General features: G+C 49.2%; 1 protein-coding gene across 1 annotated transcript in view; it reads right to left on the bottom strand.

Annotated features, from left to right (window-relative positions):
- The window catches only part of SNX31 (sorting nexin 31), a 48,368-nt gene that overhangs the window by 19,782 nt on the left and 10,000 nt on the right, over positions 1–18,586 (bottom strand). The window contains exons 4-8 of the mRNA XM_004697691.2: positions 18,215–18,325; positions 15,165–15,255; positions 13,690–13,777; positions 12,591–12,660; positions 826–918 (exon numbers count right to left, since the gene is read on the bottom strand). Of these exons, the coding sequence (XP_004697748.1) occupies positions 826–918; positions 12,591–12,660; positions 13,690–13,777; positions 15,165–15,255; positions 18,215–18,325 (453 nt within the window). The remainder of the gene's footprint in view (positions 1–825; positions 919–12,590; positions 12,661–13,689; positions 13,778–15,164; positions 15,256–18,214; positions 18,326–18,586) is intronic.

Genomic DNA, 18,586 nt, shown 5'->3' with positions numbered 1-18,586 from the left:
AGACTTCCAGACAGCCCAAGGGTGCCCAGGGGGCACTGTTCAGGTTATTTCTACAAATTAGCTTCCTCCCTTCGCTTTTGAAGTGACCAAGGAAGTGGCGAGGGTTCACTGTAATAACAATATAGAATTGATCAAGAATTCACGAGGTGGGGGGATGGGAGAGGGAGGGTAAAAAAAGAGGAGCTTATACCAAGGGCTCAAGTAGGAAATGTTTTGGAAATGAAGATGGCAACAAATGCACACATATTCTTGATACAGTTGATGTGTGGAATGTCATGAGAGCTCTAAGAGCCCTGGATAAAATGATTTTTTTAAGTCTATTAGAGATTCCTCCTAAGGACTAATAGAACACACATTCCAAGACAGAGGCTATAAGCTGCAGTCTTCAGGAATGTTCAGCCAGGAACGGTACCAGGTGTGGGAATACCCAGAGCATGTATAAATTAGACACAGTTTGGGGCCTCGTGCACTCACTGCCCAACTGATTTATAGCAGCAAAAAAGATGGGAACACTGACTGCATTCACTAAATGGTAACCTAGCTGTAGAATGAAATAATAATAATAGTGGTCACTACCAATAATGTTGAGGATCAATATTAGTTAGCTTGGCAATAGACTTAGGCTGCCTGCATTTGTAGAATCTTTAAGTAATGAGCCTGTATTAATTTTGTAAACAGGAAAATCAATAAAGGTACCCTCGTTGTTAAAAAGAGCCCCACTCTTCGTGCTTGGTGGGTTTCTAAATGAAAATATGGGAACATCCTCACCCCGGAGGTTTCCTTCCATCCCTTCCGAGGGGTCTCTCCCATTCCAGGCTGACTCACCTGTGTCCGCTGGTCTTCCTTCTGAAGAGACATGAGTTTCTCCCTCTGAGCCTGTGTAGGTTTGGCCCATTCTTTTTCTATGTCCTGTATGGCCTTAAAATAACGTACGTGTAAATGAACAATCTTACAAGAAATGAACTAATCTAACAAAACATAGTCGTGCATGAAAGGCTGTAAGAACGGCTCTGTGACTACACAGGGAGACTGAGCATGGGTTAAAGGATGCTTTTGAAATTGGCGGAGCTAGGAAAGATGATTCCGCCACGGGGGGCAAGTGACTGTACTCGGGATGGAAACTTAACTCAGCCTCCCGCCCGCACCACTCAGCCAAACACCGTCGAGACAGATTGCAGGTTTAAAAGCAAAACCCTTAAAAGAGCTGGAAGAAACGAAAGGCGAATCTCTCTCCTTTGAGGTAGGAAATGTCCTTTTTCCCCATTTGTAACCACCTTTCATTGTGTATTTGTGATTACACGGCAAGCTGGGTTTCTGTTTCTAAGTTCCACACCAACTGACCAATGACACGCGTTACGGTTTCCACAGTGGCAGCCTTCTCGTCACTGTGTGCAGGGCCTTCCATCCCCAGCACTCCGGTTTCCCTGCCCCCATCTTCTCTTGTCGGCTATAGGCTAAATGTTGACCTTTTGGAGGCTCTCTGAAAAAAATGTTTTCATCCTCTGGGTTCTTTATCAGCAGTTATGAAGTGATAGTTCATAGATGTGTTTTTTCCCCACATATCCTACAATTTAATGTTCAATCCTATTAAGAAGACTTGTGCAATCAATTTCAGAACACTGGCTTCTCGTACTCATTGTTGTTAGCTCCCTGTTTCTACCCACCCACCCCTCCACTCCCCGCCATTCCCCGCTGGCAGGCTTCTATTCAGTTACCACCTATTCTGGGTCTCATGTACAGAAAATCATACAAAACACAACACAACCATATAAAGCAAACAGACAAACCAAAAGAGCCAACAATAACAACAACTAGACAACCATAGGTAAACCTCAATCAGAGAGAGCAGAAAACCCTAAAATCTTTCAAATGGGTCAAAAGGGAGACCAAATGAGAGGGTGCTGCATTTACTGTGGGTTCCCAGTTGAGTCAGTTGATTCTGGCTCATGGCAACCCACTGTTTGCACAGTAGAATTCCTCCACAGGGAAGCAGGTCACCAGGCTTGTCTCCCAAGATGCCCTGGGTGGGTTTCAACCAACCAGCTTTCCATTAGAAGTAGTGCACTTAGCTGTGCGTGCCCGACCTCCCAGGGCTTCTTCATAGAACTGCATCACAACATGAAACCACTAAGAACAGAATGAAGGGTCAAAAGGTCAACCAGGAAATGATTGCATCATATGCATCAAAGAATGTAATACTAATTATGTGAACACTAGGCAAAACATAAACATCCATATAGGAAAACAGCAGAGAACATGTATAGGAATTCCAAGTGGAGCTCAATCTCACTAGCAATCAAAGAATGTTTTGCCTTTGAAATTGGCAAAGATTTTTTTTTAATTGGCATAGATTATATATATATATGATATTCAGACTCGGCATTGATTTGTGGAAACAGGGAGCTCCATCAATAACAAATGGGATTTAATTGGTGCAACTTTGTGAAGTAATTGGCAATGCAAATGTAAAGCTCTTTTACAAAATTGGCAAATTTGAATACGAGAAAAATGTATTCATGAGGCGATTACTAGTACTGTCTATAATAGTTGAGAATGTGGCCACTTATTAATAGCAAACATGTGTATAGTGCTTACTGGGGGGCAGGCAATGTTCTAATTGCTATAAAACAAAAACCACTTCTCACAGCCACCCTATGCAGCAGATGCTATTACGAAATGTCCAACAATACGAAGGTGTTTACTTGGGGGCCCCAAAGTCAGCTGACACAGTATATAGCTCACCAAGACAGTGCTCCGCATTCTAATGACGGACAGCCATTGAAGGTACAGCAGTTATTCTCCCCGCAACCAAAGGGAATGGGGAGATATATGGAAACAATCAGTCCAATGGACTGGAGAGCGCGGGGGGGGGGGGATGTGGAACAAAAGTCAAAATGCCCAAAGAGCCCAGGCTTACTGGTCCATTAGAGACTGGAGGTTCCCCGAGACTCTGACCCTCTGGGATGGAGCTCCTCCTGTACGCGTTAGAATACTCACCATTTAAAATCAAAAGGGCGGCATTTACAAACAGAGAATTCAGAAAGTCAGGAAAGCCATAGGGATGGAAACAGGAAACACGGGGAAGCAGGGGAACCACCATGGTCCATGGAGGGGGTGCAGTGATGAGTTGGATCCGAAAGTGCATGCAGTAATGAATGTACGACTGTGATCGGCTCTGTAAACCTTCACCTAATTCTGAATAAAAAGTTTGGAAACACTTGTTGAAGTCTGTATACAACCCAAAAAGGAGTCCCTGGGTGGCACAGCTGGCCAAGCACCCGACTATGAGCCGATGGTCGTGGTGGAGACCCACCCACAGCGCTTTGGAAAGCAGGCCTGGCAATGCGTAACCAAAACTCACCACGCGAAAGCCCCACGGAGCCCAGGTCTACTCTACACGCCAGGAGCACCTGACAGCATCTAGCAACGACACCAACCACCACCTTTGCTTGTTTGAATTGTTATGAGATGAATGTTAGGATAAAATTAAAATAATACAGACATGAGAAAAGTCTTGGGTGTTGATAACAATTGTCCTAGTGACAAAATAAGGATCTATTGGCAGGCCTCAATTTTTAGAACACAAAGTGAACGCGTATTGAAAAAACACAAGTTTCTAATGCATTTTTATGTATCCAAGAAGCACATGCATATAAAATACATGCAAATGAGGAAATAAATACACCCTCCAAAGCTAATCAGTTATCATAACAATTGATTTAAGATTTGGAGTCACACTTACTTCTTTTTTTGGAACTCTTCCCTCTTTGCAAATCTTTTATAAAATGAAAACAAATTCTGTGACTTAAAGAATTCCACATATTATTGAGCCCTGTCCATTCCTCAGCAAGTGTGCCTCGACTGCAAGTCCTCGGTGGCCTGCCCGCTCCTTTCCCTCCTCCAGGGCAGGCTCCCGCAGAACACACGGCACTGGGCTCCACGAAGGCAATTGCTCCCAGCGGAAGCTCCTCGGGATTGTCCTTAAGCGAAGTGAAAAATGGATGTCATAAAGCCGCAGCTGGCCTCCCTGCTCCGGGCTCTTTCTCCTGTGCCTTCCCCGCCCCTGCCGGTATTCAGCCTCTGCACTTTGTCCCCTTCCCTTCTGTCCGGCGTGGCCTCAAGGGGGGCTCTGCTCTCAGTTGCACATCTCATTAGCTCTACACTTAGCCCATGTTACTTTGATTTATCGTGCTTTAAAGAAGTTTCTGTTGTTCCTCATTTAAGCTGGTGGCCCCTCGAGGGAAGACCCTGTATTCCTCACCTCAGCGTGTCTTGCCCAGTGCTGGGCATATCGTGAACACTCAATACATCTTTGCCAATTATCAGGCACTTACTGATGCCTTCGTCCCAATGTAAATCTGTGGGTTGTCTCCTTCAGTGATCTGGGCAGGTTACATCGGCTGTCCAAGAGCAGAATACAGAACTGAACAGATGTTGCACAGTTCTCTTTCCACTGGGGGCGCAAGGCCAGTGTTACCTAAGTTTTCTGGATGGCTTCATTCCAACGATACTGTAAGGCAGAAACAGTTGCTTCCACTTTATAGCTGGGTAAACTGAGGCTCCTACCACTGGTCAGTGCGTGGGACTGCAGAGGCCTGCATGTTGTTGTGATGTCACAGGAGCAGCCACTGGGATTTCAAGCACCGGCAGTCCTCCACGTTGAACGGATGCCCACGGAGCTCCCAGATTAGGACAGCCTGAGAGAAAGGGCTTAGAGATCGAGTTATCTCTGTCTGTCTGAGATAACGCAGTAAAACTACGACTGGCAAAAGCTGCCTCGTCCAAGAAGAATCCACCTTGCTGCGGTCAGTGGAGCACAGCTTGCTGAGGAGCGCGTTCAAAACGAGAGGAAACAAGGGCGCACGTCCATTAAGAATGGAACCGTGAAAAGTATGAAGCACGGATCCAGGGAAACTGAAAGGGGCCACATGAAACAGAACCCTGGAACATCAGCGTCCTAGGCGCCAGTGAGCTGGAGTGAAGTGGTGTTGGCCATTTGTGAGTGGAACCATCGTGTGGTCTTCCGGGCGGAGCATGACAAACTGAAGCGGACCGTGTTGCATCCCTCACCGGAAAGAACATCTCCAGGTCTGTCTGGGTTTGCTTGCGTTCCTGTGTTCTTCTCTCTTGATTTTGGAGCTTGAAGCGTTCAGTTATTTTATCTTCTAGTTCATGTCGTCTATCTTCTCCGAGTTCATCTCAATAGCAAGTGCTTCTCTTAATTTTTCGAATTCAGCTGGATTTCTCAGTTTCAGGAGTTCTCTTTGGATTGTTTTCGATTCGCATGCCGTGTCTCTCGCTTCATGACTCCATTTGTTTGCTGATCTCTGCCAGTTTGTTCTCTGCATGCCTTTTAGCTGTATCGACACGTAGTTAGCACAGTCGTCTGGAAATGACCGATTCTGGTCTCCAACAGGGAAATTTCCTCTTCTGCGTGCTTTGCTTTTGATTCGTCCTTCTTCTCGCATGATTTTGTGTGTCCAGCCGCCTCTGCAAAGACTCAGCCCGACAGCGCAGCTCCCCTCAGCCACACGGGGTTCCTCTGAGTCTGAATTGACCCAGCCACAGTGTGTCTGATATTGTCTCCTGAGAACTACCAGAGGGAACTCTTATCCTTAACTCAGGAGTTCTGAATGCTTGATCTCAGGAAGGGAGGGCTTCATGGGCTGCAGATGCTGATGCAAGCAGAGAAATTCGATTTTCCGTTGGCAAAGGTGGGGACTCTCTCTCTCTCTCTCCTTCACAGGGCCTGCTGCATAAGCTCATGCCTGGTGTCCGATGTGGCTTATTTCTCTCTGTGCCGCCTGCTGTCCCCACTGTCCTTCCTGGTCCCAGTGTCTGTCTTGGACCTCAGGGAGATTCAACAGCACTCTCTCACACTGCTATCACATCCCCTGCACTCTCCCAGTTGCACAGCCCATGAGCCCCCACGACCCCCTTCTGCTGCCTGTAAAAATTGGGCTACGGCTTACTCAGATTCGCTCCTCTTTTGTGCTGCCTGCTTGGAGTGTTACTGAGCCCTGTCTCAAAGGCCGTGATGAGCAAGCCCTCCTGGTGTTAGTAGTTAGGTTGGTCCCAGCTTCTGTGCTGTCCCTGCTTGCCCCCCGCCCCTGCTCTCCAACACCTGAGCTGCCATTCAGAGTCCTGTGCCTATTCTTGTTTGTTGTTCAGTGGGTTAGCCGCCAGGGTGTGTGCAACTTGTGCCCTAAACAAGGGCACAGATCCTTGGGGACAATTAGATGGCTAAAGGCCAGTCAGCCCCCATTCCAAACCAGGAGCCCTGATTTGGGGTTAGGCTTGCCTAGGTGGGTCAACTCTTTCTAGTTTGCATAAAGTTACTGCATGTACCAATAATGCTATCCTGAAATGCAGGCCCAGAAGTGACCGGGCCCTTAACACTTTGGAGAAAACTCAGAAATGTACACTTGTATATACAACTGACCATTTTGCTACTGTCACTCAAATTCGTTTTGTTTCATTCTCAAAGGAAACTATGATAGCTAATGTAATCTGTCAACTTGGCTAGGCTATGAATCCCAGTGGCTTAGATGACATGCAATATAATAAAGTCACTTTGCATGATGTGGTCTGATGTGACCAGTCAATCAGTTGAAAGGGGAGTTTCTTCAGGCATGCAGCCTGCCTCCGGGAATAAATAGATATTCTGGCAAAGCGCTCTCGTTCTCTGTGTGTGTGGACCCTGCAGTCTTCTTGTCACCTGATCTCTGGTTCTTAGGAGGGAAACCTGCAAAAGTTCCCAGAGCCGTAGAATTTGGATTTGCCAATGTCTGTTTGTTATCCAGCAAGCTTGCTGTCTGATCCACAGATTGGGACAAACCAGCTTCCACAATTGTGTGAGCCAATTCTTTGATGTGAATCTCTCTATCTATAGTTCTCTCTAGAGCAGTGGTTCTCAACCTGTGGGTCCAGACCCCTTTGGGGATCGAACGACCCTTTCACAGGGGTCACCCAATTCATAACAGTAGCAAAATGACAGTGATGAACTAGCAATGGAAAAGGTTATGGTTGGGGGTCACCACCACATGAGGAACTGTATGAAAAGGTGGCAGCATGAGGAAGGTTGAGAACCGCTGCTCTAGAGAACCCAGACTCCCCAACGGAAAGGCTACGTGGTGCGAGAGTAAGTAAAGTAAGTCTGTTGGTCCAGCTAGCAACTCGGGCCTTGCCGGGCATTTCTGCTTTTCAACAATCCAAAGGGTATCCTTCACCCATTAACTCCCCAAAAGAAACCCCCATTCAGCCCTGACCTGTAGGGCTGCTTTGAGTTGGAATTTCACTCAGTCACCATGAGCTGGAGTTTTTGAGTTGAAGGTGGCCCATTATTCATCGGAAAGGCTCGTCACCACTTTTTGCATGGATTCTCAAAAGGGACGATTGCTGCTTGTTGCTGCACACACTCGATGTGTCCCAGACATGAGGAAGACGGAGACACCGTCTCCGTCCTTGGCCGTTGTTCCAGTCTGGTCAGAGAGACATGTATGCCAATGGTATCTACCGTGGTGAGTGAGAAGTACTATGTTGAGGGTACGAGCAACACAGCACAGATGCAGAGAGAGAGGAGGGGAGGCTTTACCCACGAAGCAACACTCTGCCCTCCTTGGGGCTGTGGGTAGGCAGGTGGTTGTGACTCTCTGCTGACCTTGAGCACGTCTTTCGATTTCTCAGACTTCGCTCAGATTCAAGGGATGATGATGATGATGATAACCCTGATGAAGATTGCTATGACATCAGCTATAATTCTCTTGGTGATTTACTACAAACTGGACAGAGAACTAAGGAAGGGCTACTGACAATTTGCTAAGTCAGGACGATCCCTGAGTGGTGCAAACCCAGCTCCTAACCAACAGACTGGAGACTTGAGTCCACCCAGGAGTGCCTCGGAAGTAAAGTCTGGCAATCGACTTCCACAAAACCAGCCACGGAAACCGACAGCCCAGTTCTGCTCTGACAGCCATGGGGTCATTATGGGTCTGAGTCAATGCCACGGCACCTGGATTTTGTTTCTTTTTGCTTTTTTAAAAGTTAGGGTTAGGGTAGGGATGAAGTGATAACACCTGTGTTAAGTATGAGTAGTTACGGGTTAGCGTTGGGGTTAGAGTTTGTTAGGGTTAAGGTTAGGGTTAGGGTCAGGATTTTTGTTAGGGTTAGGGTTAGGTTTCGTGTTAGGCTTAGAATTAGTGTTAGGTGTAAAGTGATAAAGCTTGTGGTAAGGATTCCTGGGTTTTGTTTTTACATGAGATTCCCCCCACCCCACCCCACCCCCCGCCCCGGGGTTTTTTGGTCACTGCTATTAAATCTGGTGAGAAAACTTGGAAACTATTGGTCCAACATCATGGTTTAGCAGGGAGGCACTGCAGCTCAGGGGACAAAGTGGAGGCCCAAGAGGAGACTGCCCCAGGGGCAAAGCAAGGACAGAATTCGTTGCTGAAACTGCAGTTTCCACAAAACCACTCCACTCACCTCCGTCCCCCTCAGGTGTGAGCAGAGAAAATACTCTGGTTTATAACACCTTAATGAAGACATAAAAATCATAGGATGCTGCTGCTGCTGCTGCCAGCTCTGCCCTTTCACCCAATGTGTTCCCAGGAACGATGCCGCAAAGAGGACGCTCTTTCCCACAGGAGCAAGGTTCCGATCGGTGGTACAATGGGTGTGACACCCAACAAAGCTGACACAGTCCATGATGGACTTCAGAGCCAGGACGCAATGCCAGGGAGTGTCAGGGATGCAGGCCTAAGCACACTGAGCCTGATCATACATGGATCAAAGTGTAACATGGGCTTACAATATGCTAGGTTGGTATACAATATACTGTATTCTAGTAGTGAAAACATCCTCATTGACATTAGACATTTCATAAGTACTATTTTGATTTGCCTTCTTAGAATTTATAAAACCCTGAAGGCTTTGTCTTAAAACTAAGCATCCATCTAAGTGAGGAATCACTAAAGTCCATTTGGAAGAATGACACCAGCCTGCGAGATTCAAGGGTTATACATAAGAAAATCCAAATCCGAAGGAGGGAATGGTGTCCGAGGTTAAATTGTGCACACTTGGTTTCCAGAAGGCTATGGATGACAGTGGACGCCCAAAATCCATTTGCAGGCTCCACACATGCCTTCAACCTCCAATGGCTCCCCTCTGACCATCGTGGAGGGAAGTGAATAGCCTTACGATCAGACAGAAAGCATTGTAAGGCTGATTATGGCAGATGTGGTTATGTTAAAAAATAATACCTTATCATTTGATCTCCTTTTAGCCCATTTTAAAGTTGTCTGATTAAAAAAAATGAAGGAGAAACATGTGTACGTGGATTAAGCCTGTGGTGAATCCATCCCTGAGACCACAGACCAGGGATTGATCACCTTGCCATCAAGGCTGTGCCATGGAGAGGGGATGCTTGCAGCTGCAGTGAGGTTAAAATCTAACATCTTGATCACTGGCTCTCCCATTTGACCCATTTTAAATTTGTACTAGTTTTTAATAGTTCCAGCTTTCTTTTCCATTGAGGATCTTCTCAGGTTTATTTTGTGAGTGGTTGTTGGGTTTTTTACTGGGTTTTGAAAATATGTTTTTTCTGTATATGAATTCCAAGATTGGTAAATCTATAGAGATGGTAACTGAGTTAACGGCTTCTCGTGGATATGACAGATGAGGTTGGGGGGAAATGGGGAGCTAATAACAAGAGTACGAGATGGAAGAGAATGTTCTAGAACTGATTGCACAACTCTTGTTAATATGGTTGAACTACTGAACTGTATGATATATGAATTACATATTAATAAAACTATTTAAAATATTACTAGCAACAGAGGGGGGAAAGTTTATAAGACCCTTATGGAGATGACTTGCTAGATCAGCGGTTCTCAACCTGTGGGTCGCAACCCCTTTGGGGGTCAAATGACCCTTTCACAGGGGTTGCCCGATTCATAACAGTAGCAAAATGACAAGTATGAAGTAGCAACGAAAATAATTTTATGGTTGGGGGTCACCACAATACGAGGAACTGTATGAAAGGGTGGCGGCATTAGGAAGGTTGAGAACCACTATGCTAGATGGTCTTGGTCTTGTAAAAAGCATACGTTTCGAGCATGTGTTAAAAAAAAATAGAAAGAAAAGAAAAGAAGCTTTTCTTCTCTTCCTTCTACGCCCTCTAGAAACCCAAGCCACTCAAAACTGTTCCGCTGACCTTCCTTGCTATACCTGAAGTAGTTCAGTAGATTTTACTACTGCTTTCTTATCCCCTGAAAAGGACATTAAAAGGGATGACTGGCCCACCATCTCTCCCCTTCTCGTCAACTCTGCCTCTTCATCAGACGATGCACAGCTGTGGAGTGCAGCTCCTGAGCTGCTCAATAAAAGCCAGAGCCACTCCCATCGAGCAATTCTGACTCAAGGCGAACATTAAATAAAAGCCACCTACCCATAAATGTCATGAGCGGAGGAGTGGTTTAGAATAAAACACTCCCCTTCACGGCAGGAGACTCAGGGTCTCCTCTCAGCTCATCCAAGTCCTGGGGCAGCCCTTCCCCATCTGGCAGTGGGAGCTCACACTGCAGTGGTGCTGACTGGGTCTCAGAAGCGTCCCCAAACTAATAGGAACTGGGAAGACAGACCTGGCAGTGTCCTGAGAAGGGCCCCTGTCAACCCTTCAGATCACAAGAGTCCAGTCTGCAACGCGTGCTGGGAATGGCACAGGACCGGGCAGTCTTGTTTGGTTGACCAAGGGGTTGCTGTGAGTTGGGGACGCCTCCACAGCGGCTAACACAGATGACAACAATGAATATTGTGAAATCTCTCTTTGGCCTCCTCTAGTAAATAGGAAGAGCCCCAGGGGCACAGTCGTTAAGTGCTCGATGGCCAACCCCAAGGTCGGTGGTTCAAACCCACCAGTGGCTCTCCAGGAGAAAAGACCTGGCAGTCTAATCCATCAAGAGTACACCTAGGAGCCCTTAGGGGGGAGTTCTGTTTTTCCTGTAGGGTTGCCATGAGTGGGAATGGACTGGATGACTCACGACCAAATCGGCAAGAATAACATAAGCTTACTTGACCTATTGACAGCAAACTTTATGGTTCTTTTTTTAAAAACACACACACACACAAGCTGTAGATGGTGTGACTTTCTTACCATGCATTTAAAGCAACCAGCACAATTCTGACCCTGCACAGGGTCTGAGTGACCACACTGTACCAGGAGGTGCTCTGGTGTCTGGGTGTGCAGCCGTGGGGGACTCACTCAGTTAGGGAGAGACAACAAGGGGTTCGAGCCTGTAACCTCTACGGGATGGAAATGTTGTGGAGAAGATGCAGCAGGCGATAGAAAAATAGCCCCAGGAGGTTTCAAGGGAAGGAGGATGTAATCGACCCACCCAGAACAGACTGTGAGACACCACCATGGGACTCCCTGCCACAGTGGGTTATACACTGGGTTGCTAGCCAAAGGATCAACTGTTCAAAACCACCAGCTGCACTGCAAGAGAAAGAGGAGGCTTTTTACCCCCGTACACATTGACAGTCTGGGAAACCCACAGGTGTATGAGTTGGAACTGACTTGATGACCGTGTGTTTAGAGTTTGAGGGAGCAACCCCCTGCCCCCGGGGTTGCCAAGACAGCCCTTGGGGAGGGGCGGGTCTCAAAAGACACCACTTGGGTGAGCGTAGACACTGGCGAGAAGCTATGAGGAGGACAGGAGATCTGGGGTGGGGGTGACGTCGGGGTGTATATAAGGGCACCATCTCTTGACTTAGCAGGACCTTCACCTCCCAAGTCAGGCAAAGGAAAAGCTATTTTTGTGGAGGGGACTCAGGATGGGATGGGAATGGGGAAGGAGGAAAAATGATCGAATTTGTGGGGTCCAATACAAAATGAAAAACAAGGGCTCTTTGTGCAAACATTATAAAGAATTCCAAGGCTGGGCCAATAGAATATGAACCCAGGTATACGGTCTTTCTGAGCAGGGACTCCATGTGACTGCATCATTGGTCACCCTGAGGCCAGCTCCAAGGTGGGTGTGCTCAGAGAAAAAGCGAAGGGCACCCAAACCCACTGCCACAGAGTTGATTCCGACTCACTGTGAGCCGACAGGACAGGGCAGAACTGCCCCGTGGGGATTCTCAGCAGAAAATCTGCTCTTCTCCCGCAGAGAAAAAGAAGCCCATGGTAACATAAGATTGCAGGCCCCTGCGTGATTCTCAAGAGCCTTGGTAGTGCTGTGGTGAAGCACTCAGCCGCTAACCAAATGATTGGTGATTCACACCCACCAGTTGCTCCCAGGAAGTCGGCTTCCAGAAAGAAGCTCTATGGGGCAGTGCTACTCTGTTCTAGGGGGTCACTGCGAGTTAACTGACTTGGTGGCAGTATTTTGTTTTTGTTTGTTGGGGGGGCAGGGTGGTGACTTTAGATGATCAAGCTAGCCTTCCTAAGTTTCCGTGATCAAGTTCCAGCGGCGAAGTGAGAGATTGTTAAGACAGAGGTGGAAGGCTTCCCTTCGAACAAAGAGTTGTTGTGTAAAGGATTCCCAACCCTAAGGCTCTCTAATGGCGTCCAGACAGTCCTTGATTGTCCTTACCTGCAGGTAGATCAAGTCTACAGCCACCCTGCAGTCCATCAGCTGGGCGTCGAGGGTCGGGTCCATATACCTGCATGATCCAGGAATGAACCAATTCATCTCGTCATAAACATGTGCATCGCCATTCAGTTATTAACTCAGAAGGGATGGCTCATGGGCATCACCTTCCAAGCAGGCACACCAGGGACTAAGTGCCCTCCAAAGCCATGACTCTCGGCCCTGGGAACCAAGGCCCCCACTGTCCTAAGAAAGCCACAGTTTCGTCCCTGTCTAGCTGAAAAAGAGAAAGACCTACAATGAGATGGAAGGACCCTGCGGCTGCCGCAATGTGCTCCAACACAGGGACGGTGGTGAGGGTGGCACGGGACTGGGCAGTGGCTTCGGGCTGCTGTGCGGAGCTAGCAGCCAGGTCGCTGGGCGTGGAAACCGACCCAACAGCCTTCCTTCAGTTTGCACTGGTGCCCTATTTTCATTAAACTAAGGACCAAGAGAAAAGGCACACAGCCATCGTAACAATAACAGAGTTTTAGGGGCTCAGTGACATCTCTGCTCACAGTTCCCATTCTTGTCACTGTACCCCAGTCCCGCAGCCAGCATGTGCACCCTTCTGTAGCCAGCCTACACCCTGCCCGCTCTCTCACCTGAGAGGCTCCGGGTAACCTCCTCCCAGACTCTCTGCCTCACCAGGCTTTCTACTCCATCACGGCTCCTAGCGCTCACCTTCCAACACTCCAGCCAGAGCGCTCTCTTCCAGGTCATCCCCCATCATGTCCTGCTCCCTCCCAGGGGCTGGATCCTGCCTCTTCCAAGTCTCCTTCCTGGGACTGCCTCTGTGGCACTTCTGTTTTCCATCTTACTCCCTCCCCCGCCCACACCTCTACCTCCCAGGCTTGCTCTTCTCATCTCCCTCTCCCGAAGGCCACCGTGAACCCTCCCCCTGGCTAGACCAAACCCAGGCAGAAGCAGGCCTCATCTGGTCATCCCTAAGTGACCGGCAATGGTAAGCCAGGCTGTTGTCTGGTGTATTCCGACTCCCGGCTGCATCCAGGGCTTCCAGCAAGGGTAAGAAACACTCCGACAGTTATCAATGTCCACTCACCACTTTCTGAGTCCAACCTTACAGAGTCCCACTTCGAAATTTTGAAGACTAACAAAAGGGAGTTCAAAGCCCGCCATTTGTTTCACCACTAGAAAAGGGGAAAAGGGAGTCTTACTGGTTGAACTCGTGCTCCGTCTCCACGCACACGTAAGCCTATCATGGGTCAGTGTAGGTGTGCAACAGTGTGTACACACAGAAGCGGAAAAATAGAAAACAAGATGCTACTGTTTTAAAATAGTAAAATCAGAATAACAATAGTCTCTTGGATTCATATACTTTTTTTTAAATGACAAAAATTATATTTTAAATTAAAATAATTCTTAATTAACTTTATGAAGTTAATTTAAAGAAAACACACATCATTAACAAACAATGAACGCACTGTCATCCAGTCAATGCGGACTACAGAAACCTTAGAGGGCAGGGTTTCAGAGCTGCCACTGGAGTTCCTGAGACTGTTTACAGGAGTAGAAAGCCTCATCTCTCTCCCTCGAAGAGGCTCATGGTTTCGAACTGCTGACTTCTCAGTTAGCAGCCCAGCATGAAACCTCTACACCATCAGGGCTCCATCAAATGCCTGTGGCTTGAGGAGGAGCTATTGTACACTGTGATACAGATGAAGGGATGGAGGCCCACAAAGGCCCAGCACCTGGGCAGACACACCCCAGGGATTAGCCGTGAACTGACCCTCAAAACTCCTCAACTCCTGACGCCAGACCACCGCTCCCAGTTTCTCACGGACACATAGAAACTGCGGCAGACGGTGGCTAACACTGCACACAAAACCCTGCTCCTGTCTAGAAAGGCGCTGTGCAGTCCAGCAGTGGCTCTCACACTGCCCTCTCTGGCCATCTCATTCTGTTGTTCTTATTGGTGGGGGGCTGATGGGCGGAGCTCTGGCGGGCTGCCCCAGAGGGTCCTGTAGGCTGTCATCTTGACACGGGCAGATCTCCAGGGGTTTAGCCCCTGGAGACACCAACCGGCAGCTGAGCACTTAACCACTGCACCACCAGGGCTCCTTGACCTCATGATGCCTTGAGAGGGACAGGAATCTAAGGACTGACGTCCATCATCTCCGCGTTTCATGACTCAAAGGAAACGTCCCGGGGGATGTCCTAATCGCTAAAGTCTAGAAGCCTTCCACTCACAGCCCAGTGATAAGGTGGCTGGTGAACGTGGGGTCAGGGTCAAATGGTAAAGGTGAGGCATGCACAGAGACTGGGCCCGGAGGAGGAGGTACAAGAGGAAAGACCAGCTGTCCCTCCCCTCCCCTTCCTCACCCCCAGCACTCTCACCATCCTCCAATCCTTTCATCCAGGGGCTGAGGCAGAAGTAGGGACCACTCCCTGGAGGGTTCCCTCGGGATGGTGGGTAAGGAGCCCTCTCAGCTGTGCCCCAGAGCTCCTGGGCAGAGCCCTGTTCACACCTGGCCCCCCGTCTCCTGGGTCACCCACACGTACTCCTTGCCTTCTTACCAGAGAGCTCGCCCTCCGTGTGAAACTGAAGGAGAAACAGACCGAAGTAGCCCAAGAGCTCCCGGGACAGTCCAATTCTGTGTGATGCCACCTTTAACCAGAGATAAAGAGGGGAGGGGGATGAAAACGAGTTAGGAGGGCCCACAGGGCTGATTGTGACCTACAGTTGGACGTTGCTTTGAACATCAGCACAGCGTTGCCATGGCTGCAACAACGGGCTCACATAACATGATTGCGAGGGTGGCCCAGGCTCAGGCAGCGTTTCCTTCTGTTGTGTATACACAGGATTGCTGTCAGTCAGAACCCGCTTGACAGCACCTAACCCCCACGGTGGCCTAGAGCAGTGGTTCTCAATCTTCCTCATGCCGAGACCCTTTGATACCGTTCCTCATGTTGCGGTGACCCCCAACCATAAAATCATTTTCCTTGCTACTTCATCACTGTCATGTTGCTACTGTGATGAATCGGGCGACCCCTGTGAAAGGGCTGTTCAACCCCCAGAGGGGTCGCGACCCACAGGTTGAGAACCGCTGGCCTCGCGCAAGAAACATTTCCTGAACCTGAAAGTGATCCTGGCTTCTCTTAGGAGACCTCGAAATAATGATAATAATCAATATCTATTTTTGTGATTAGGAGTGAAGAAACGACAGACCAGCCCAGCTTCCTGGGTCGGAGTTGTCAGGAGAGACCAGTCCCTGGAGAAGGACATGCTGGCTGGCAAGGCCCTCAACACGATGGGCTGACACCGCAGCTGCATGGACGGGCTCCCAGAGGACACGGCGGGACGGTGTTGGTTCGGCGGTGTGCTCGGTGGTGCACGCGGTGCTGTGAGGTGGAGCCGACTGACGGCACCCACAACCACCATACTCATGGGATTCAAACTGCAGACTGTTTGGTCCACAGCCGGGCCCTGTTAACATCGCCCCGCTGGGCGTCCTTCATCACATCGCATGGACATAAACTTACCTAAAGGAAACATGACAGATGCCCTGACTCATTTAGTGGCAACAGCAAGCTTATGTGCCACGGCAGATAGAGCAAACGAGAAGGTGAGGGCGGCGGGGAGCGGGAGGAGAGTGGAGCAACCTTTCATAATTTCTACACCCGCCAATCCGAACACCTTCTTTGAAGAGGAGTAAGCATTGGGGCGGGGTGGGTGGGGGATAGAGGCATGATGATATTGTTCCTCTCGGCAAATGTGAACACTGCTTCGAAACTCAAGCATCACCAAACCGCAACGGCGACATAGACATTACCAAAACCAACCCATGCCTGTCGCATGGATGCCGACTCAGAGCCCCTCATAGGACAGGGTACAACTGCTCCTGGGGGAGTTGAGACTGTAATCCCTTATGGGAGTAGAACGTCTTGTCTTGCTCCAGAGGAGCGGCGCAGGGTTTTGAACTGCTGACCTGTGGTTAGCAGCCCCAATATGTAATTGCTGAGCTTGCTGGTCCTTGAAGCATCCAAAGAAACGTCCAAGATAGGATGGGGTGGGGCAGAGAGGCGGAAGCAAGGTCCGGGCCGAGGGAGAACCCTCTGTCCTTTGAAAAGTCCTGATACTTTCCAGCTTCCTTTGGCTTGGAACTTTTTATTCCCACTCGCATGATTAAAACTAGGGTGTCTCACAAAAACAAGCAAACAAAACCCAGGGCTTCTCTACCAGAAAGGGGTCTCGGAGCAGTCCTTTGGGAGCAGGGTGCTGCGGTGAGAAGCCAGCATCCCCTCTGAGCCCAGGGAATGCCCGGAGAGGCAGAGCGGGGGTGGTGCCATCTGAAGAAGGGGAAGATGCTGTCTGGGCCTCGTGCTCAGAGAGCTGGCTCAAGCTGAGCCTGGTCCTCTGGAGTCTGTGGGCAGAAGGACACCAACTGGCACGCTGGGGGCAGGGCTTTCCCTGTTGCGGGAGAGGGACAGCTCTTTCGCATTTTGAGAAAAGCTTGTTGCAAACCACCAGCTGCTCCTCCTCGGGAGAAAGAGGAGGCTTTCTACTCCCGTACACAGCTCCAGCTTCGGAACTCACAGGGGCAGCTCTACCCTGTCATAGAAGGCTGCTCTGAGTCGGCATCTACTCCATAGCAGTGAGTTCGGTTTTGTTTTTGCGGGGTGTGTGTGTGTGTGTGTGTGTGTGTGTGTGTGTGTGTGTCTGTCTGTCTGTCTATCTGTCTCACACTCAGCGGGGCTCCACCCTCCATCCTTCTCCCTACCAGGGGGCATCCCACAATAAAGCAATCCGCATGTGTTCTGAGCACATCCCTGGCTGCTTTGCAGGGAAGAAACAACAGCCTTTAGAAAGACCTAAAATAAACCACACTCACTGCCATGCTGACTCCAAGCAACCCCCGCCCCCCCCACTACGGGTTTCCAAGACTGTAACTGTTTACGGGAGTCGAAAGCCCAGCCTTTCTCCCGAGGAGCTGCTGGTGATTCCAAACAGCCCAACACGGAACCACGACACCACCAGGGCGCCTTTGGAAAAGGCCCAAGGCCAGTGGTTCCCAACCTTCCTCACGCCGCGACCCTTTCACACAGTTCCTCATGTGGTGGTGACCCCCCCAACTATAACATTGTTTTTGTTGCTACTTCATCACTGTAATTTTGCTACTGTTAGGAATCGTCATGTCAATATCTGATGTGCAGAATGTATTTTCATTGTTACAAATTGAACATAATTAAAACATAGTGATTACTCACAAAACAACACGTAATTATATACTGTGCAATATCTGTGTGCTTTCTGATGGTCTTAGGCGACCCCTGTGAAAGGGTCGTTCGACCCCCAAAGGGGTTGCAACCCACAGGTTGAGAACCACTGCCTAAGAAACCTCCAAAAAGTTGGTGCCCGTGTTGAGAATAAAACCGGAGTGGACCCGGAGGGTTGGCCGTATCCCAGATTGCTCTGTCGGGCTCCGAGGAACCGGCCTCTCTAGACAAGTCATCCGGGAGAGGATGATGGGCAGGAAGCCTCCCGGAGGTCATCACGTCCTGGGAGGCGCTGCTTCAGCACAGAATTCTTCCTCAATTCCCTGCTGGAGCTGGCGTTTCTCATTTACCTCCAGGACTCTTTCTGCAGTGTCTGACGTGAGGATTTCGATTCGGACACTCTTGGCATCCGGCAGGAGCAGATCCAGAGAGACCTTCTTGGTAGAGACGTTAAACGTGCTCTGTAAGCAAAAGAAAAGCAACATGAGCTCCCGCAGTTGGTCCCTGGGAGCGGGTGCTCGGCAGCTTCCTGTCCCTGGGGCTCTGCAGGCTCCTGAGGACCCAAGTGCTGGCAAAGCCAGATGCGGAGATGGGGAGCGTGGCGCGTTCTGTCAGGGGGTGGGGAGGGGAGTAGGAGAAGGCAGAGAGGTGTCAAAGCAAAGAGGCCTGAACCCGTTCCAAACACACCAGGGAGTCCGTGGCAGAAGGAGAAGGCTTTGATG

The sequence above is a fragment of the Echinops telfairi genome, unplaced genomic scaffold (assembly GCF_000313985.2).
Source record: "Echinops telfairi isolate 266 unplaced genomic scaffold, ASM31398v2 ScPeMD7_1;HRSCAF=3_0, whole genome shotgun sequence".
NCBI lineage: Eukaryota > Metazoa > Chordata > Mammalia > Afrosoricida > Tenrecidae > Echinops > Echinops telfairi.
The sequence above is the reverse complement of the archived record's forward strand: the minus strand, read 5'-3'. Positions and strand labels throughout refer to the sequence as shown.